This window comes from Stegostoma tigrinum, chromosome 11, assembly GCF_030684315.1.
Source record: "Stegostoma tigrinum isolate sSteTig4 chromosome 11, sSteTig4.hap1, whole genome shotgun sequence".
In the NCBI taxonomy this organism is placed as follows: domain Eukaryota; kingdom Metazoa; phylum Chordata; class Chondrichthyes; order Orectolobiformes; family Stegostomatidae; genus Stegostoma; species Stegostoma tigrinum.
The window spans coordinates 12,749,341-12,768,490 of record NC_081364.1 but is presented as its reverse complement, the minus strand read 5'-3'; the positions used below and the strand labels follow the sequence as shown (position 1 = coordinate 12,768,490).

General features: G+C 42.8%; 1 protein-coding gene across 1 annotated transcript in view; it reads left to right on the top strand.

The window, feature by feature from the left end:
- uba1 (ubiquitin-like modifier activating enzyme 1) overlaps positions 1 to 19,150 on the top strand; it is a 296,167-nt gene that overhangs the window by 160,549 nt on the left and 116,468 nt on the right. Inside the window, exon 21 of the mRNA XM_048547326.2 lies at positions 513 to 605. Within this exon, the coding sequence (XP_048403283.1) occupies positions 513 to 605 (93 nt within the window). The remainder of the gene's footprint in view (positions 1 to 512; positions 606 to 19,150) is intronic.

Here is a 19,150-nt window from a genome sequence, read left to right as displayed (position 1 = left end):
TGTTTTATAAGGCAGTTCTTTTATGAGACAGTTAGATGAAATGATATGTTAAGGGTTAATGATACTACCTTCATCCACTGTTCCTGCGAGGGGTTAAGCAGTATTGTTCAAGGTTCTTTGTTGCAAGCCATAATTTTTGATTTGATTTGATTTATTATTGTCACACGTACCTAGGAAGAGTGAAAAGTTTTGTTTGGTAGATTTTGTAGTAACAGTACAAGGCCTTTCAATTAAGGGGTCTTTTGAATTATATGTAGCTCTTAGGGCTAAAATGACCAAAGAATATAAGGAGAAAGCAGGAACAAGGGCGTGAGTTGGATGACCTTACAGGATGGCACGGCAACTCGAGGACCGAATGGCCCACTCCTGCTCCTATTTACTACGTTCCTGTGTAAAGAGACAGATATTAGTTGACAAAATGAATAAAAAGTTATGTATTTTTAATACATACGCATGAACAAATGAAAAAGCCCATTCCTAATTTTCAGTAACGAGAATTATTAAATCTGCAGGACAATGATGCAAACTTCCACATGGATTTCATTGTCGCTGCCTCCAATTTGAGGGCCGAGAATTATGACATTCCAGCCGCCGATCGCCATAAGGTAAGCAACACGCACCTGGACACAGCACTTTGCAGCAGCATGCACAGGCAAGCAAGTGAACATGATCTTCCCCTGTAAGTGGGTTGAAGTTCTGGCTGGGGTGTAGGGAGCATTAACCACGGCGCGTGCTGATTGCTGTTTCATGTCTGCCATGTGAGCTGAGCTGGAATCTCCGAGACCCAGTTAACAGTCAGAGAGTTAGTAATATCTTGGAAGTCATTAATCATTGTGTGTAACCCCAATCAGGACTGTCCACACCACACTAGTCTCTCAGCTTTCACGCTACCTGTACGTACAAGCTCTCTGTCACTGTAACATCTGCAGACTAAGATTGATTCCAACAATTAACCACAGGATATTAGCACAGACCAGTCACAGCAGCAAATGAAAATGCCAGCAATTTTTAACCCTGGGGGAATGTTAGGGAATATTGTTCCTGATTACATAGCATTTAAAGCTCAGAAACAGGACATTTGGTCTACCTGCCCTTTGATGGTGTTTATTCTCCACATGAGCCTCCTCCTTTCATTCTATTTATTTTCACTACGTCAACATATTCATGTATTCCTGTCTCCCTCATGTCGTGATCCAGGTTCCCTCCAAATGCCGCCATGTAAAAGCCTCCATTGTCCTACCAAGCCAAAAGGCCAATCTCTTATTAGAGAGAGGAGACCGTAAGACCATAAGACATAGGAGCAGAAATTAGGCCATTTGGCCCACCAAGTTTGCTCCGCCATTCAATCATGACTGATAAGTTCTTCAACCTCATTCTCCTGCTTTCTTCCTGTAGAGAGAGAGAGAGAGAGAGAGATAGGTGGAGTCTGGTGGTGGTTTAACCTGAGGGATCACCATGCCTCAGGTGAGGGGAGAGGATGAGAAGGCACCGAACCTGCATTGGAGTGTGTATTACGTCTTCATTTCTCTAAGTGCTAGCAAGCTCCTCATTCCACCAATTATCCCCTTACTGGATTTATTCATGATAATTTTATGTTTAGGGAATTTTTTGGCACAATCAGGAGTATTCTTGCCTCTCAGCCAGAAGCTCCAGGTTCAAGTCCTAACACAAGATGTGCTGGTCAAGGAAGATGGGTTAGTAGCACGGCCAACAGGTGGAGTATTGCCTTGTAAATTCTTACAAGACACAGTAGTGACAGGTGGTAAGAGTGGAAGCCAAGTGGAGGAAAGAAATTTACATCCTTTACTGTCACTATGTAAAGCCCCAGACGCATGTAAAATATGAATGCTGCAACTGCAACGCAATTTGCCTGAGTGAGCTGTAACACGTACCATCTTATGTTTACAGTCCCTAGTTTGTGTAAGCCTTAGAAATGAAAATATCTTTGCTGCATCCGTCATTTCTCGCAGACCTCTGTCATGTTAGTCCTCAGCCTTCACTTTGTTAAAGGAATGAGCCACAGCTTGCTTAACTCCTTCTTGTTTTATTTTCTGTTTCTCCCTCCTTCAGTTCCCTGCCCTGCGATCATATGCATGTGGTGACACATGCTTCGCTGAGCTCTCTCTGGCTTTCCAGCCCAGTACCGCTCTTCCTGTTTAATCCAAGACAGTGACAATCTGCATGTTACCTGACATCAGTGAAGGCATCACTGCCAAAGCTGAGCTGGTGCTTCCCTGTTCTCCACAAACGCATATCCTCCCATGGGAGGCAGAAGCGTGAGCGAATTGAAAATCACGAGGCGATTGAAAAGTGATTGGGCAGCAGTGTGTGTTCCTGCTCACCTCACCATCCACAAAACTCCAGAGTTAAACTCAGGGAGCACAACACATCGTCTGAAATCCGCCTGAGCTTCTGCTTAAGCCTGTATCATGATGGCTCAGTGGTTAGCACTGCTGCAACACGGTGCCAGGGTCCCGGGTTTGATTCCAGCCTCAGGTGACTGCGCGGAGTTTACAAATTCTCCTTGTGTCTGTGTAGGTTTTCTCCCGAAGTCCAAAGACGTGCAGGTTAGATGGATTGGCCATTCTAAAATGCCCATAGTGTCATGGATGTGAAGGCCATGTGGATTGGAAAATGTGAGGTTTACAGGGTCCCAGGGATGCTGTTTGGAAGATTGGTATGGGCTGAATGGCCTGCTTCTGCACTGCACAGAGCCGTATGATTAATATAGTTCATTAGCTGTGGAAGAAGGAACTTGTCTGTATAGACCATTTTTCACACCCTCAGGGCATCTCCAAATAATTGAAGGCTATTTTTTATAGTCAATATTTAAGTGTATGAAGCGGCAGAATCTTGGAAACAGGGTGTCTTTCTAAACACTGGGCTGCCTTGTTTTAATCTGAAACATGTTGGGAACAGGTGAAGGTTTCAGATTGTATCTTTCACTTTACTATGCCCTGACAGAATTAACAGGCCCACTTTTGCACTGCCAAGGATGGTGCCTGACCCTCAAAGTCAAACAGGAACCATATCTTTATGATGGGTGTGAAATGTTCCAGACTGAGTTTCAGATAAATGAGCACAAACTGAAGAGGCCCGATCACTGAAAACCTCCTAATTCAGTGCCAGGTTTCATCAGAAGCTGACTGAGGGAGCTGCTCATCAGTCCAGCCCTAACCTTTAGCCACAGCACCCAAACATTCAATACAGTGGGAAGACTGGCACTGTGCCAGTGCACTTAACATCATTAATGTTTCTAAAGCAGTGTGTTTATAATAATATGAGAAGTGATGGCAGGCAGATGGAATCTGATTTACAATAGTCCTGTAAATGTGCACTCTGAAACTCTTCCGAATGATGTTAGTTGAAAAATGTTTACTATTAATTCTGCACATTGACTTGATGCTGAAATTCTTGATTTAATAGTACTCTGCCCTCATTTCCCTCAAGTTCACCTTTCCTTGGTACCCAATCTCAGCTCCTAAACACTTTGTTCTCTCTTTTGTACAATACACGGATAGTGTATTGGAGGGCTTTATATGGGATCCAAAGTGGCAGAGACATGGAAAGGAAATGGTATGAGAAGGCACTTTTCCACATTGTATGTGAGAGGTACACATGCCAATCACTTCAGCTGCACCAGTAAAGATATGCAGACCATTCCACTTGAGTCTAAAAATGGCACTGGGAGACCTCCTGACATCCCAGGACAACCTACTTGAGGCATTTTGATCAGCTCGCAGTGCCCTGTTGAGGCACTCACTCTGGGCATCTGCTTGAAGGATCCGGGTCAGATGATCACAAAGGCAACAGGATGTTGCGTGAAAACCGAAAGAACTGCGGAACTGGAAATTGGAAACAAAAACAGAAATTGCTAGAAAGTGAGAGGAGTTGAAAGAGACGTCGTTCAGGGTAAGGACGAGCTCGGCCAGGCAGAGGAAGCTGGTGGTGGACGGGAATGGTTCAGGCCTGTATTCCAGGAAGTAGCTGAGATCCCTATGACTGTTAGGAGATGGACATATAAAGGGCGTCCACATCCACGGTAAAGAGGAGGCAGCTGGAGCCCGCAAACTGGAAATTCTGAAACTGACGTAAAGTGTCAGGAATTGCGGATGTAAGTGGGTAGGGACTGGGCAAGGGGGGGATGGTACATGAAACTGCACCATGTGCTCAGCTTGCAACCACCTACGGTGGCAGACGTGAAAATGTGGTCCAGTGATACAATAGTTTAAACCATGGTGAGTTTCTGCAAAGTACTGACTTTAACTCAACACGATTCGGTTTATCTAGTCCTATGTCATAGCTGTTCTAGAGGAAAAATTAATGTGAACATTGCATTAGGTCACTCTTTACAAATCCCAAGCCCTGTGACATCCAGCAGACTTGCTGGCTGTGCTCCCAATGTAAAACACTTGAGGAGGTTTCATTTATAGCCTCACAGTGCAGTTTCCTTCAGAGCCAGGTTTCTAACCAAGACCCCTTTAAGCCCAAGAGGTGTTGGAAAGTACAGCTTTCGTGTTCCTCAAACTAGGATTAAAACCTTGTCCTATGCCACATTTCACATTATGTCCTTCAAGGATAGAATATTTTCTGCTGCACCATCGTTCATACATTTTGTGTGTCTTATTTACAATAACACCTACCACAGCTGAGCACATGGCCACAGTTACACATTTTGAGACATGAAAAAATATTGTGTACTTATGCAACACATTTCACAACCTCAAGGAATACCAACACACTTTGCAACCAATGAAGTATTTCTGAGATATAGATGTTATTGTATTTTGGTACTGTACCTGCGAATACCAGCACCTCCATGTTCCCCTCCAAGTCACTCACCATCCTGAGTTAGAAATATATCGCTGTTTCTTCACTGTCACCAGGTCAAAGTCTGGGAAATCCCTCCCTAATAGCGTTGTGAGTCAACCCATAGCATGTTGACTGCAGTGCTTCAAGCAGGCAGCTCACTGCCACCTTCTCAAGGGCAGCTAGGGATGGGTAAGAAATGCTGGGCTCAGCCAGAGACACCCACATCCAACAAATGAATTTAAAAAACTTTTTTAACTATTATGTGGGCATGGCTGGCAAGGTCAGCAATTGTTACCTATCCTGAATCAGCCTTGAGAAGGTGCTAGTGAGTTGCTTTCTTGAGCCTCTGCAGTCCATGTGGCGTAATTGTTGTTTATGGATCTTGAAGGACCTAAAAGGGTCAATACTGGAGCTGAGAGAAAAAGTTCCATTCACTGTGGTGGTTTTTCAAGGACCTTCTGAGAAGAGAGAGTAGGATCTTATGGGAGACATACCTCAGGATGGGTTTTTATCATAATACGGCCTATTCCTATCACTGATAAATAATTCAGATACACAATAATCAACATCAAGATCACTCAATGAGACTCTTCTCGTTAGACCAGAAGGAGGCTAGCCTTGGACACATAGGCCCACATAATCACCAAAAGGACCCATGCACTTAGAAAATATGGATGGCAGCACACTGAATGGTAGATGCACCCACAGTTGTTCTGGAAAAGGGCTTCCAGGATTTTGATCCCCTGACAGTGAAGGAGTAGCAATACAGCTCCCACAAAGGACAGTGTCCAAGTGACCTGTACCTACACTCAGGGTGAGTTGAAGAGGTGCCTCAGTACTACATAAGTGGGATGAACAATATAAAGTACCAACAATTTTCGTTTTTTCAAATGAGGAGGGGAATGATCCTTGCTTATAATCAAATTCTCGTTCATCATCGAAATAAAATCCACTGTATTTTGGGTTAATTTAGATAATCCACTTTATTTTTAAAACAGCTATTGACAGGATGTGGGCATCACTGACCAGGGGAGCATTTATTGCCCATCCCTATCTACCCAGAGGCCACAAATCAACCACAATTGTTTCATACACTTACAAGTGCCATGTGTAAGCTAATTCGCAGTTAGCGGAAAGTTTCATTTATTCTTTGAGAAGATAGGTGAGGAAAAAGATGTAGTTTTCTTTAAACACTGTATAATTGATGTTACCAGATTCTGAAGGACATATATGTCCTTGACATAGGAACTGTGAAACTCCTTACTTTCCTTGTACCTTTTTTCGATGGTCATCAGGTTTTTAAAACCTTCATTTGCTGTGAACATTCTGTGGCAATACTCTGTGAGCTTTGGCTGCTGATTGCTTACTCAGAGTATTTATAACTCAAACAGGCTATTTAGTCCAAATGGACAGTGACCAAAGGATCATAAGACAAAGGCACAGAAGGAGGCCATTCAGCCCATCAGGACTGCTCTGCCATTCAATAAGGTCATGGCTGTTCTGATAATCCTCAACTGCACCATCCTGTCTTTTATGCTGCTGCCTAATTCTCCTCATGAGCCTTCACCTTGTCTAACTCTTCATCTAACTCCATAAACTATCCCTTAATTAAAAACCAAAAGAACTGCGGATGCTGTAAATCAGGAAATCAGAAGTTGCTGGAAAAGCTCAGCAGGTCTGGCAGCATCTGTGAAGAAAAAAATCAGAGTTAACATTTCAGGTGAGGTGATTGTTCTGAGGAAGGATCGCCGGACCCAAAACGTTAACTCTGACATTTTTCTTCTCAGATGCTGCCAGACCTGCTGAGCTTTTCCAGCAACTTCTGTTTTTGTTCTTTCCATTCCTTTCTCCATTCTGGATTTATCTAGCTTTGAATTCCCCTTGAGTGCATTCCCTGAACTAAAGAGTTCCCCATTCTAACCAATCAGTTGGTCATGAGGTTTCCCCTGAATTTCCCCACTGGATTCATTAGTGACCTATCTTCAATTTACAGCTCCACCATCTGGTCTACACTACAAGTGAAAACATCTGGGAAAATATGACTTAGGACCTGATTGGAACATGTAACACTTCGAGCCTGCTCCATCATCCAATAATGTCATGACTGATCTTTTTGTAATTAAGAGTTAGTTACATTGCTGCTGGTTTAGAGTCACTTTGAGGCTTGATCCAGTAAGGGTGACAGTTCTCCTCTCAAAATGGCATCAGTGAACAAGTTAGGACTTTCCTGACAATCAACAATTAATTATGTATTCATCATTAGACTCTTAATTCTTATTGAATTCATTTTTCACCATCTGCCACAGTAGGATTCGAACCCAAGTGCCCAGAGCATTAAATCTCTCTGGGTTAATAGAATAGTGTTAATACAACTAGGCCATTGCCTCCCTCAAAGTTTAAAAAAAATCCATTGAGCGGAGAAGGCAGTTTCTCAATGGCAACAAGGGAAGGGCAATAAATGTTGGCCAGCCAGCAACGCCCACGTCCACGAGGGAATATAAAAAAGCCTAATGGAAACAGCAAACTAAATATAGAATCCTTTTGGGTGCCCAGTCTAGAGAGGAGAAAGGAAGTATTGCCATACTCTTGTGAGTTGGAAAAAGGAGAAGATTGTGAAAATTGCAGTAGTATTGTATGTTTGAACCCAGTGGCATTCATGCAGTGCGTCAGAAATTGTTTCCACTAATCTAATAAAACCAGCTTGTTTCTATTATTGTCCAGCCCAATTAGCACGCTTCCTCTAGGATCTTGTTTACTGAACCAGTCTTCCACTCTTCCACACTTTTCCCACAATTGTTTCATACACTTACAACCATTGATATGGCCATGTCTGAGCTAATGTGGAGTTTGCGGATGTTTTAAGATATTGATTGAGAAATTTGGTGGTGAAAAGGATATTGCTTTTTAAAAAAAATCATGTTCACTGATTCTGAAAGACATATGGGTCCATGACTTAGAAGCAGCAAAACTCTTTGCTTTCCTTTTATCGGAAACTGATGGTCATCAGATTTTTAAAACCTTCATTTGATGCAGTAAAATGGCTGCTGACTGCTTACCAAAAGTATTTAAAACTCAAGCAGGCCATTTAGTCCAACTAGACAGTAACCAGAAGACCATAAGACAAGCGTGCAGAAGCAGGCCATTCAACCCATCAGGTCTGCTCTGCTATTCAATGAGATCACGGTTGCGCTGATAATCCTCAACTTCACTGTCATAGAAACATAGAAGATAGGAGCTGGAGGAGGCCATTCAGCCCTTCAGTCCTGATCTGCCATTCTTCACTATCATGGATGATTGTCCAACTCAATAGCCTAATCCTGCTTTCTCCCCATAACTTTTGGTACCATTCAACCCCGTGTGCGATATCTAGCCACCTCTTGAATACATCAATGTTTTGGCATCAACTACTTCCTGTGGTAATGAATTCCACAGGCTCACCACCCTTTGGGCAAAGCAATGTCACTTCATCTCCGTCCTAAATGGTCTACCCCGAATCCTCATACTGTGACCCCTGGTTCTGGACACGCCCATCAGCGGGAACATCCTCCCTGCATCTACCCTGTCCAGTCCTGTTAGAATTTTATCAATCTTTAGGAGATTCCCCCCTCATTTGTCCGAATTCCAGCAAAAACAATACAAACCTAGTCAATCTCTCCTCATACATCAGACCAGCCTTCCCAGAATCAGCTTGCTAAACCTTTGCTCTACTCCCTCGAGAGCAGGAGTATTCTTCCTCAGAAAAGGAGACCAAAACTGCACACAATATTCCAGGAATATTGTGGCCTCACCAAGACCCTGTATAACTGCAACAATGCACCCCTGCTCCAGTACTTGAAACTTCTCGCAGTGAAGCTAATATACCATTTGCCTTCTTTGCCTGTCTTTTATGCTGTTACCTAATCCTCCTCATGAGCCTTCTCCTTGTCTAATTCTTCTTCTAACCCCATGAACAGATCCTTCTATTCCTTTCCCCCTCCCATATTTATCTAGCTTTGAATTCCCCTTGATTCCCCTTGAGTGCATTCCCTGAGCTAAAGAGCCCCCATTCTAACCAATCAATTGATCTTGAGGTTTCCCTTGAATTTCCCGATTGGATTCATTAGTAACTTATCCTAAAATTACAGCCCCAAGTTCTGGACACCCTTACAAGCAAAAACATCCAGGAAAATATGATTTATGACCAGATTGGACCATGTGACTTTTTGAGCCTGCTCCACCATCCAATATGATCATGACTGGTCTTTTTGTATGCCCAACCCCTTTGCTCCCACCCTCACTTTCCTGTCTGACCAATTTCTAACTCAGCTTTGAATGAATTCAGTGACCCAGTCTCCACTACTTTCATGGGCAGAAAATTCCACAGATTAGCAAACGTCTCAGAGAAAGCAACATGTTCTTGTCTCCAATTCAAAATGGAGAACCCTCCTATTCTTAAACTGCACCTCCTACTTTCAGTCTCCCTCATGAGAAGAAATGTCTCCCAAGTGAGCATTCTGTCAACTTCTCTTACAATCTTATATATTTCTGTGTGGTTACCTCTCATTCTTTCAAACTATACCTATCCTTTCAAAGCCCTTAATCTTTTTTAATATGATCACCCAGTCACTTTTCAGTCTTCTATCTACCAGAGGAAAAAACCCTCACTCTCTTCAGTCTTTCTTGATAGGCATAACCACTCAGTTCTGGTATTTTTGTTTTTCAATTCCTTCTCAAATAACTTCTATAACATGGTAACTGTTCATATTTTTTTGGTCGCCATATTTAAGGAAGATTATATTCGTATTAATTGGACAAGGTCACAAAATCACACGACAACAGGTTATAGTCCAACAGATTTATTTGGAAACAAGCTTTCAGAGTCTCACTGCTCCTTCAGGTGTGAGTGAAAGAGGTGGCATCAGACACAGAATTTATACGTGAAAGATCAAAGGTTCACTAACTGATGAGCATATAATAAATAAACCTAAGATGCTGTTAAATCTTTAATCAATTCAAAGGTTTTAATTGATTTATATATATATATATGTAAATCCTTGAATTTATTTCACGTCACTGCCCTGAGAGAACTAAAGGTTTTATCAGTGCAAAGAAGAGGTGACATTTTCGGTCAGACAATGCATGTTAGGTGTGAGGCCTTGTTTAGCATCTGTTTGTGCCTTGGTTTGGAGTCAGACTGGTTTTATTTCTAAAGTGGGAATTTATAAAATGCCTCATTGACAGACTGTCTGTAAATTGTGTGGTTTTTGAACAAAGTAGAATGTATCTTCTGGTACAAATTCGCGCCATAGATTTACATATGAGATAGTGAGGGTGTGTGTGTGTGCGAGAAAGTGTGTTTATGTGAGAGCTAATACTGCGTTGGGGTCACCTATGGTACGATATGAACCCAAGATCCGGTTGAGGCCATCCCATCCTCATGGTTACCAAGGCTGACTACCAGCCTCTGCTTGGCGGCTCTGCATTGTTGTGTTCTCTGAAGTCTGCCTGGAAGGACATTTACCCGAAGATCCAAAGCCGAGTGTCTTGACTGCTGGCAGCAGCACAGCAAAAGTTCACTAGATTGGTCCCTGGGATGAAATCCCTCCAAACGTTTCCTATTCATGTGCCTATCCAAATATCTTTTAAATATTGCAATTTTACCCACCTCTACCATTTCCTCTGGCAGCCCATTCCATGCATGCGCTACCCTCTCTGTGAAAAAGTTGCCGTTCTGCTCCCTTTTAAATCTTCCCTCTCTCACCTTAAACCTATGATCTCTAATTTTGTGCTCCCCTACCCTTGGAAAAAGACGTTGACTATTCACCTTATCTATGCCCCTCATGATTTTGTAACCTTCTATAAGCGTCTGATGCTCCAGGGAAGATAGCCCCAGCCTATTCAGCCTCTCCCTATAGCTCAAACCCTCCAGTCTGGGCAACATCCTTGTAAATTTTTGCTGTACCTTTTAAGTTTAACAACAATCTTCCAATGGCAGAGTGACCAGAATTGTACTTGGCATTCCAAAAGTGTCCTCACTAATGACTAATTTAGTTTGGGATGCATGGTTGGCATGGACGGGTTGGACCAAAGGATCTGTTTCTGTGCTGTATGACTCTATGATTCTGTGAATGGTTTGTCCTGCGATGAGAAGCTGTCATGGATTTAGCATAAGAGACCAGTTATTTACAATGGCCTGAGAAAAAATGTCTTCATTTGAAGAGTTGCGAATCTTTGAAAGTTCTATCTCTGAGAGTTCTGAATGCATTATCATGGAATATATTTAAGACTGAGAAAGATAGATTTTTGATCTGTCAGGGAGTTGAGGGATATGGAAGCATACAAATGAGGAGTAATAGACCATTTGGCCCTTGACCCTGCTCCACCTGTCATTGTTGATCTGTTTCTTGTTTCCCATCTACTCCTGCTAACCTTTGATTTCATTACCTAATAAAAATCTAACTACCAACAACACATGGATTTTCAATGACCCCATATCCACCACATCCAAAGTTGTATAATTTGCCAAGAATAAAGTTCTCCTTATCCTGGTCCTGAAAGGGTAGCTCCTCATTTTAAAACATCACCTCCAGTTTCAGGAATAGCCCATAAGAGTAAGCATCCATTCCATATTTGCCTTGTCAACAGAACCTTACACACTTCAATCAAGTCATTTCTTACTTTTCTAAACCATAGTGAAAACAAGTCCAGTCTATCTAAACTTTCCTTTTAAGACGCATTCCAAGTGCCAATCAAGCAAATCCCCTCTGAACAGCTTCCAGTGCATGCATGTCTTTCCTTAAATAAAGAGAGCCAATATTCAAGATGTGGTCTCACCAATGCCTTAATAAGTGAAGCAGAACATCATATCTTTTACGGTCAGTACCTGTCCAAATAAAGTGTAGCATTCCATTAGCTTTCTTAAGTTACTTGCTGCATAAATATATTTTGTGATTCATGCACTGAAAACCCTAGATTGCTGTGCAGCTCAGAATTCCGCAGTTGTTCTCCATTTAGGTAATACTCCACTTTTTTATTCTTCCTACCGAGGTGAGCTTCATATTTTCCCTATATCATACCTTAAATCTGCCAGATGCTTGCCCAATCACCTAACCTATCAGTCTGCAACCTTCTAACGTCTTCTTTACAACATGCTTTCCTAGCTATTTTTGCGCCTGCTACAAGTTCGCCTTCCATATCTTCACTCCTGTTGTCTTAGTCATTGATGTAAATCACAAAACACTAAGGCCCTGACACAGATTCCTATTGGGCTCCACTTGTCACATCTGCCAATCGGCAAAAATAAGACTGATTAATGCCTACTTTCTGTTTTCTGCCAGCAAGCCAATCTTCTATCCATGCTAATATATTACCCACAACATGTGGGCTCCTACTTTGCACAATAACATATTATGTGGCACCTTGTCAAATGCCTTTTGGGAATTTAAGTCTATTATGTTAATATGTTCCTCTTTATCCAGAGTACATGTGATTCACTCAAAGAATATTTCTTTTAGATGAGGGTGTCACTGGCTAGGATAGCATTTATTACCCATCCCTAATTGCCCATAGGGCAGTTAAGAGTCAACTACATTGCTGTGGGTCTGGAATCACATGTGGACCAGACCAGAAGAGGATGGCAGTTTCAACAACAATACAGCGTGAAGCTGGAGGAACGCAGCAGGTAATGTAGCATCAGAGGAGCAGGAAAGTTGATATTTTCAGGTCGGGACCCTTCTTCAGAAATGGCCATTTCCGAAGAAGGATCCCGACTCGAAATAAAAGCCAAAAGAACCGCGGATGCTGTAAATCAGGAACAAAAGCAAAGTTTCTGGAAAAGCTCAGCAGGTCTGGCAGCATCTGTGGAGGAGAAAACGGAGTTAATGTTTCAGGTCCGGTGACCCAAAAGGTTCTGAGGAAGGGTCACCAGACCCGAAACATTAACTCCGTTTTCTCCTCCACTGATGCTGCCAGACCTGCTGAGCTTTTCTAGCAACTTTGTTTTTGTTCCCAACTCAAAGTGTCAACTTTCCTGTGCCTCTGATGCTGCCTGACCTGCTGTGTTCGTCCAGCTCCACACTGTGTTGTCTCTGACTCTGCAGTTCTTGCTATCTGTGAGGATGGCTGTTTCCTTCCCTAAAGAGGATTAGTGAAACAGGTAATAAAATGTGAGGCTGGATGAACACAGCAGGCCAAGCAGCATCTCAGGAGCACAAAAGCTGACGTTTCGGGCCTAGACCCTTCATCAGAGAGGGGGATGGGGGGAGGGAACTGGAATAAATAGGGAGAGAGGGGGAGGCGGACCGAAGATGGAGAGTAAAGAAGATAGGTGGAGAGGGTGTAGGTGGGGAGGTAGGGAGGGGATAGGTCAGTCCAGGGAAGACGGACAGGTCAAGGAGGTGGGATGAGGTTAGTAGGTAGCTGGGGGTGCGGCTTGGGGTGGGAGGAAGGGATGGGTGAGAGGAAGAACCGGTTAGGGAGGCAGAGACAGGTTGGACTGGTTTTGGGATGCAGTGGGTGGGGGGGAAGAGCTGGGCTGGTTGTGTGGTGCAGTGGGGGGAGGGGATGAACTGGGCTGGTTGAGGGATGCAGTGGGGGAAGGGGAGATTTTGAAACTGGTGAAGTCCACATTGATACCATATGGCTGCAGGGTTCCCAGGCGGAATATGAGTTGCTGTTCCTGCAACCTTCGGGTGGCATCATTGTGGCAGTGCAGGAGGCCCATGATGGACATGTCATCAAGAGAATGGGAGGGGGAGTGGAAATGGTTTGCGACTGGGAGGTGCAGTTGTTTGTTGCGAACTGAGCGGAGGTGTTCTCATCTGCCAATGTGGTATACTGCATCCACTGTACCCGGTGCGGCTTTCTCTACATTGGGGAAACCAAGCGGAGGCTTGGGGACCGCTTTGCAGAACACCTCCGCTCAGTTCGCAACAAACAACTGCACCTCCCAGTCGCAAACCATTTCCACTCCCCCTCCCATTCTCTTGATGACATGTCCATCATGGGCCTCCTGCACTGCCACAATGATGCCACCCGAAGGTTGCAGGAACAGCAACTCATATTCCGCCTGGGAACCCTGCAGCCATATGGTATCAATGTGGACTTCACCAGTTTCAAAATCTCCCCTTCCCCCACTGCATCCCTCAACCAGCCCAGTTCATCCCCTCCCCCCACTGCACCACACAACCAGCCCAGCTCTTCCCCCCCACCCACTGCATCCCAAAACCAGTCCAACCTGTCTCTGCCTCCCTAACCGGTTCTTCCTCTCACCCATCCCTTCCTCCCACCCCAAGCCGCACCCCCAGCTACCTACTAACCTCATCCCACCTCCTTGACCTGTCCGTCTTCCCTGGACTGACCTATCCCCTCCCTACCTCCCCACCTACACCCTCTCCACCTATCTTCTTTACTCTCCATCTTCGGTCCGCCTCCCCCTCTCTCCCTATTTATTCCAGTTCCCTCCCCCCATCCCCCTCTCTGATGAAGGGTCTAGGCCCGAAACGTCAGCTTTTGTGCTCCTGAGATGCTGCTTGGCCTGCTGTGTTCATCCAGCCTCACATTTTATTATCTTGGAATCTCCAGCATCTGCAGTTCCCATTATCTCTAGTGAAACAGGTAAGTTCTTCCGACAAACAAATAAGGGTCATCGTCAGACTCTTGATTCCATATTTTTGTTGAATTTAAATTCCACCATCTGCCATGGCAGGATTCAAACCTGAGCCCCCAGAGCAGCCTAGTAATAATATCATTACGCCATCACCTAGTTAATCCGAATTCCCTTTCTCAAACCAGTGTGGACTCTTCCCTGATATGTCATGTTTTTGGAAGTGCCCAGCTATGATGATTTTAAATGATCAATTCTAACAGTTGCCCGATAATAGATGAAAAGCTAACTGATGCATAGCCTGTTTTGTGCCTCCTTCCATTTTAAATAGAAGAGTTATATTCGCTACTTTCCTGAAATAAGTCAATTTTGAAAAATTACCGCTAACACAGCCATTACCTCAGCAGCCACCTGCTTTAAGAGGTTAGCATGAAGCCCACATGGAACTGTGGAGTGGTCAGTCCACGCTCTAGCAGTTTACTCAGTACTGCCTCCCTCATGCTTATAATTTCATATCTTCTTTTCACCTGCTCATCTACTGCTGTTACTGGGATAATTTTCATAATACTCTATGATGAAGACAGAAACAAATTATTTGTTCATTTCATCCACTATTTCTTCATAATTTACTCTCCATTCTCACTCTCTAGAGAACAAATATTCAATGTTTGTCTTTTTAGGTATTGATTTAGAGATTCTTGCTATCTATCGTTAGATTTCCAGCCAGCTTTCTCCAGTACTCGTATTTTGTCCTCCTCATAAACCTTTCAGTAATTCTCTGTGGTTTGTTATATTCTGACAAACCATGTAATGTGTCACTCATCAGACAGGTGGGCAAGTGGAATGGAAGCACAAGATCAGCCATGATCATCTTAAATGTTGTGACAACTTAATGGGCCGTATGGTTGACACCTCTTCCTATTCGTGGTCTTGTTCTGTTTTCAATCAAAGTGATGCCCTGCCCATTGTGTTTTAATCTTACTTTCTCAATCACTGAGAAGCTCAGCAACTAGGTGAGTGATATATCCCCAGATTGATGGTGATCCACTATGCTGTGTTTGTACACACCCTCACAGTCCTGTGAGTCCCCCAATTCTTCCCTCTTGCGCACTGCTGTATTTCAATTACTCCCCATCAGTGGCTATTCTCTGACTCTGAAAGTTTCTACCTACTGTTGGAATTAATCATGTTGCAGCCATCCAAGAAATTGGTGGTGGATGAAGAAAGAAGGAGAGCCAGTTCATCAGTACCCCCTTCCCCCATCTGGGAGATTGTCACTTTAGGGTATGCCATCCGGAACAATAGCGAATTGGGGAAACACGCTGCATGTCTAGTGGTAACGGCATTGTCTAATTGAAACACTCTTGAGCTGGTTGTACTGCTGATGAAAGTATCTTTCTGAAATCAGTTGACTAGTTGAAGTATTTTTCCTGTGAGCTGTGCGAACCTCTTGTGAGAAATCTGAGAGCAGCATGGAAGGTAGGATTTATGATTTGCTCTTCCCGGCTGCATAACCCTCCAAACCCTTGACTGTCAACAATACTCAGAATCACAGAATCATTATGGTGCAGAATTGTTACAGCCTTTCATGCATGCACCAGTTATGTCACCTTGTCCCCATCTCCTGCCTTTTCCCCGCATCCCCGCACATGTTTTATCTAAATAACCATCCAACACCGTCTTCAACAACTGCTTTGGGCTTGTCCTTTTCCTTGTGTCTGCAGGTATTTAGTACAAATTGATGCCAAGCTTCTAGTCCTTTCTTGGAAGCTCACAAGGGATGGATGATGTTGATTGTGAAATTGTTGGTCATGATAGTGACACTAGCCCCTTTCTGTGGTTAAGACAATGTTGAGGCAGCTTTCCTTTGAATTCCACTTATGCCATACCTGAGCGGAGAATCTTTAAACCACAGCTTGCTGCACAGTGCTGAATCCCAGAGCCAAACTTCCCCTCCTTTAATGAGCAAACAAATGCATTTTTTGAAATGATGGTGTGGCTGAATAGGTGGGTAGCTTCCAGGAAACTTCAAAGGTGGCTCCTTTCATGACTAGGCCACCTGAGGTTCACTACTGTTCTGACTAAGATTCAGAAATCTGCCAGTCCATGGGAAGATCTGAGATTTTAGATTCTATTTTAGTCAGTGGACAAACTGGTTCCAGCCAATTTGATAAATCAATAGTAAATTGTATGCACATGCGATTTTGTGAAATAACTTCTGCTGAAGGAGGGACACCTCCCATAGATTTCTTATACTCTTGCTAATTTACTTCTGTGGGAATAGCTAGGAGAGGGAATCTGAGCAAAACTTTTTGGCTCAGAGCAAATGGAAATCTGAGAAGTGTGGAAAAAGGCTTCTTACTGAAGCAATAGTAGTATTGGATTGTTTGTTTAAAGGAGCTTTTTTAGCAATTGTACTTTTGTAGCTCAGTCCTTATGATTACATTTCCAAACTAGACAACCAACAGCCTTTCATTTCCTCTCTGTTTGAAGGTGGAATCCCTGCAGTAGATATTTGGTTTGAAACTGACAGCTATGAATTTCCAAGGTGCATAACCTCACCTATTCCCTCATAATATTTCATCTGCCAATTTTTGCCCACTTACTGACCTGCAGGCTCTGAGTCATCCTCACCATTTATCTTCCCACCTATTTTTGTTTCATCTACAAACCCAGTTGTAGTACAAAAGAAGGTGGTGGTGTAGTGATGATGTGACTGGCCTTGCTAATCCATGAATCCTGGGTTAATGTCTTGTGGCTAAGGGTTCAAATGACACTTGGTGAAATTTAAATCTAACTTTTTTTAAAAAAAAACCATCCATTAAAAAACCCACTGTTGATTGTCATTTAGAAAAAAAACTATCTGGTTCACAAATGCCCTTTATGGAAAGAAATTTGTCAACTTTATCTGGTCTGGTCCACATGACTCCAGCAACATGGTTGGGTATGGGCAATAAATGCTGACCTAGCCAGTAACACCTATATCTCGTGGTGCTTTTTTTAAAAAAAGTTTCTTCATCCAAGTCACTTATCGCCTATAATTGTGGCCCTACAACAGTTACAGGTTGCCATCCTGAAAACTGCCACCTTATTCCAACTCTGTCTTTTATTAGCTAGCATCCCCTATCCATGCTCTCACTACCTGCAACACCATTGGCCCTTAACTTATTAAGAAATCAACATGCGGTACATCATCAAAATGCCAAACCTTTACGCACTTACTTAACCTCTCTACATCCCTTTGTAGGGTCCTTATATTCTCTTCTCAACTCACCTTCCTACCTATCTTTGTGCCATCAGCAAATTAAGCTACCACACCTTTAGTACCTTCATCCAAATAATTTATATAAATTGTAAAGCATTGAGCCCCCAGCACAGACCCCTATGACTCATGACATCCTGCCAGCCTGAAAGACTCGCTTGTTCCTACTCTCTGTTTCCTGTTAACCAATCAATTTTCTATCCATGCCAATATGCTACCCACAACACCATGAGCTTCTGTTTTTCACAATAATCCATGAAGGGGGAGTTTAACAAATGCTGTTCATTCCCCTTTATTCACAGCATAAGTTACTACTTCAAAGAACGTAATCAATTAGTTAAACATGATTTCCTTTGATAAAACCATGCCAACTCCAGATTACCTTGAACATATCTCTGTTATAACATCCTCAATAATAGCTTCAAAGATTTTCCCCTATACCATATGTTAAGTTAATTGGCCTGCAATTTCCAGTTTTCTGTTTCTCTCCCTTTTTACCATGTCCTTCTCCATTACTGGCTCCCCAGATACATTTTCTACAGATCCAAGCACTACTTTTGTTTCCTTTTTTTCAATATCTGAAGAAATTTTTCCCTTTTTTATATTTTTAACTAGCCTTTTCTTGTACTGTAATCTTTGCTTCCTGATTAATTTATTTTTAATTCTTTGCTTTTTTGTACATACTCTTCTCAATCTTCTGACTTGCCACATATCATTACACAAACGCACGTCTTTTCTTTGAATGTGATTTTATCTATGACTTTTTAAGTTAATCATGGATGGCAGGCCCGTCCTTAGAAGTTTTCTTATTTGTTGGAATATATCTATTCTGAGCTTTCTGGCATATTCCCTAAAATATTTACCACTGCACCGCTATTGACCTATCCCTTAAGCTAATTGATCTTACTTGCAAAACTACATTCAAAGTTTATCTTCTTCATCTTTATTATTTTACAGGTGGCTTTTATTGTTTTTCAAAAATGTTCCCAATCATCTGGTGCACCATGAATGTTTGCCACATTGTATGTTGTTATCTTTTAATTTGATGTTATCTTTAACTTAATAAAAACAGAAAGGGCTGCAGACGCTGTAAATCAGGAACAAAAACAGAAGTTGCTGGAAAAGCTCAGCAGGTCTGGCAGCATCAATGAAGAAAAAAAATCAGAGTTAACGTTTTGAGTCCAGTGACCTTTCCTCAGAAATGTTTGAGTTCTGAGGAAGGGTCACCGGGCCTAAAACATTAACTCTGCTTTTTTTTCTTCACAGATGCTGGCAGGCCTGCTGAGCTTTTCCAGCAACTTCTGTTTCTGTTATTTTCAACACCCCTGGTATCCATTCTTGCTATTGAGGGAGTGCAGCATAGGTTCACAAGGTCAATTCCCAGAATGGCGGGACTATCATATGTTGAAAGATTGGAGCGACTGGGCTTGTATACACTTGAGTTTAGGAGGATGAGAGGGGATCTGATTGAGACGTATAAGATTATTAAGGGA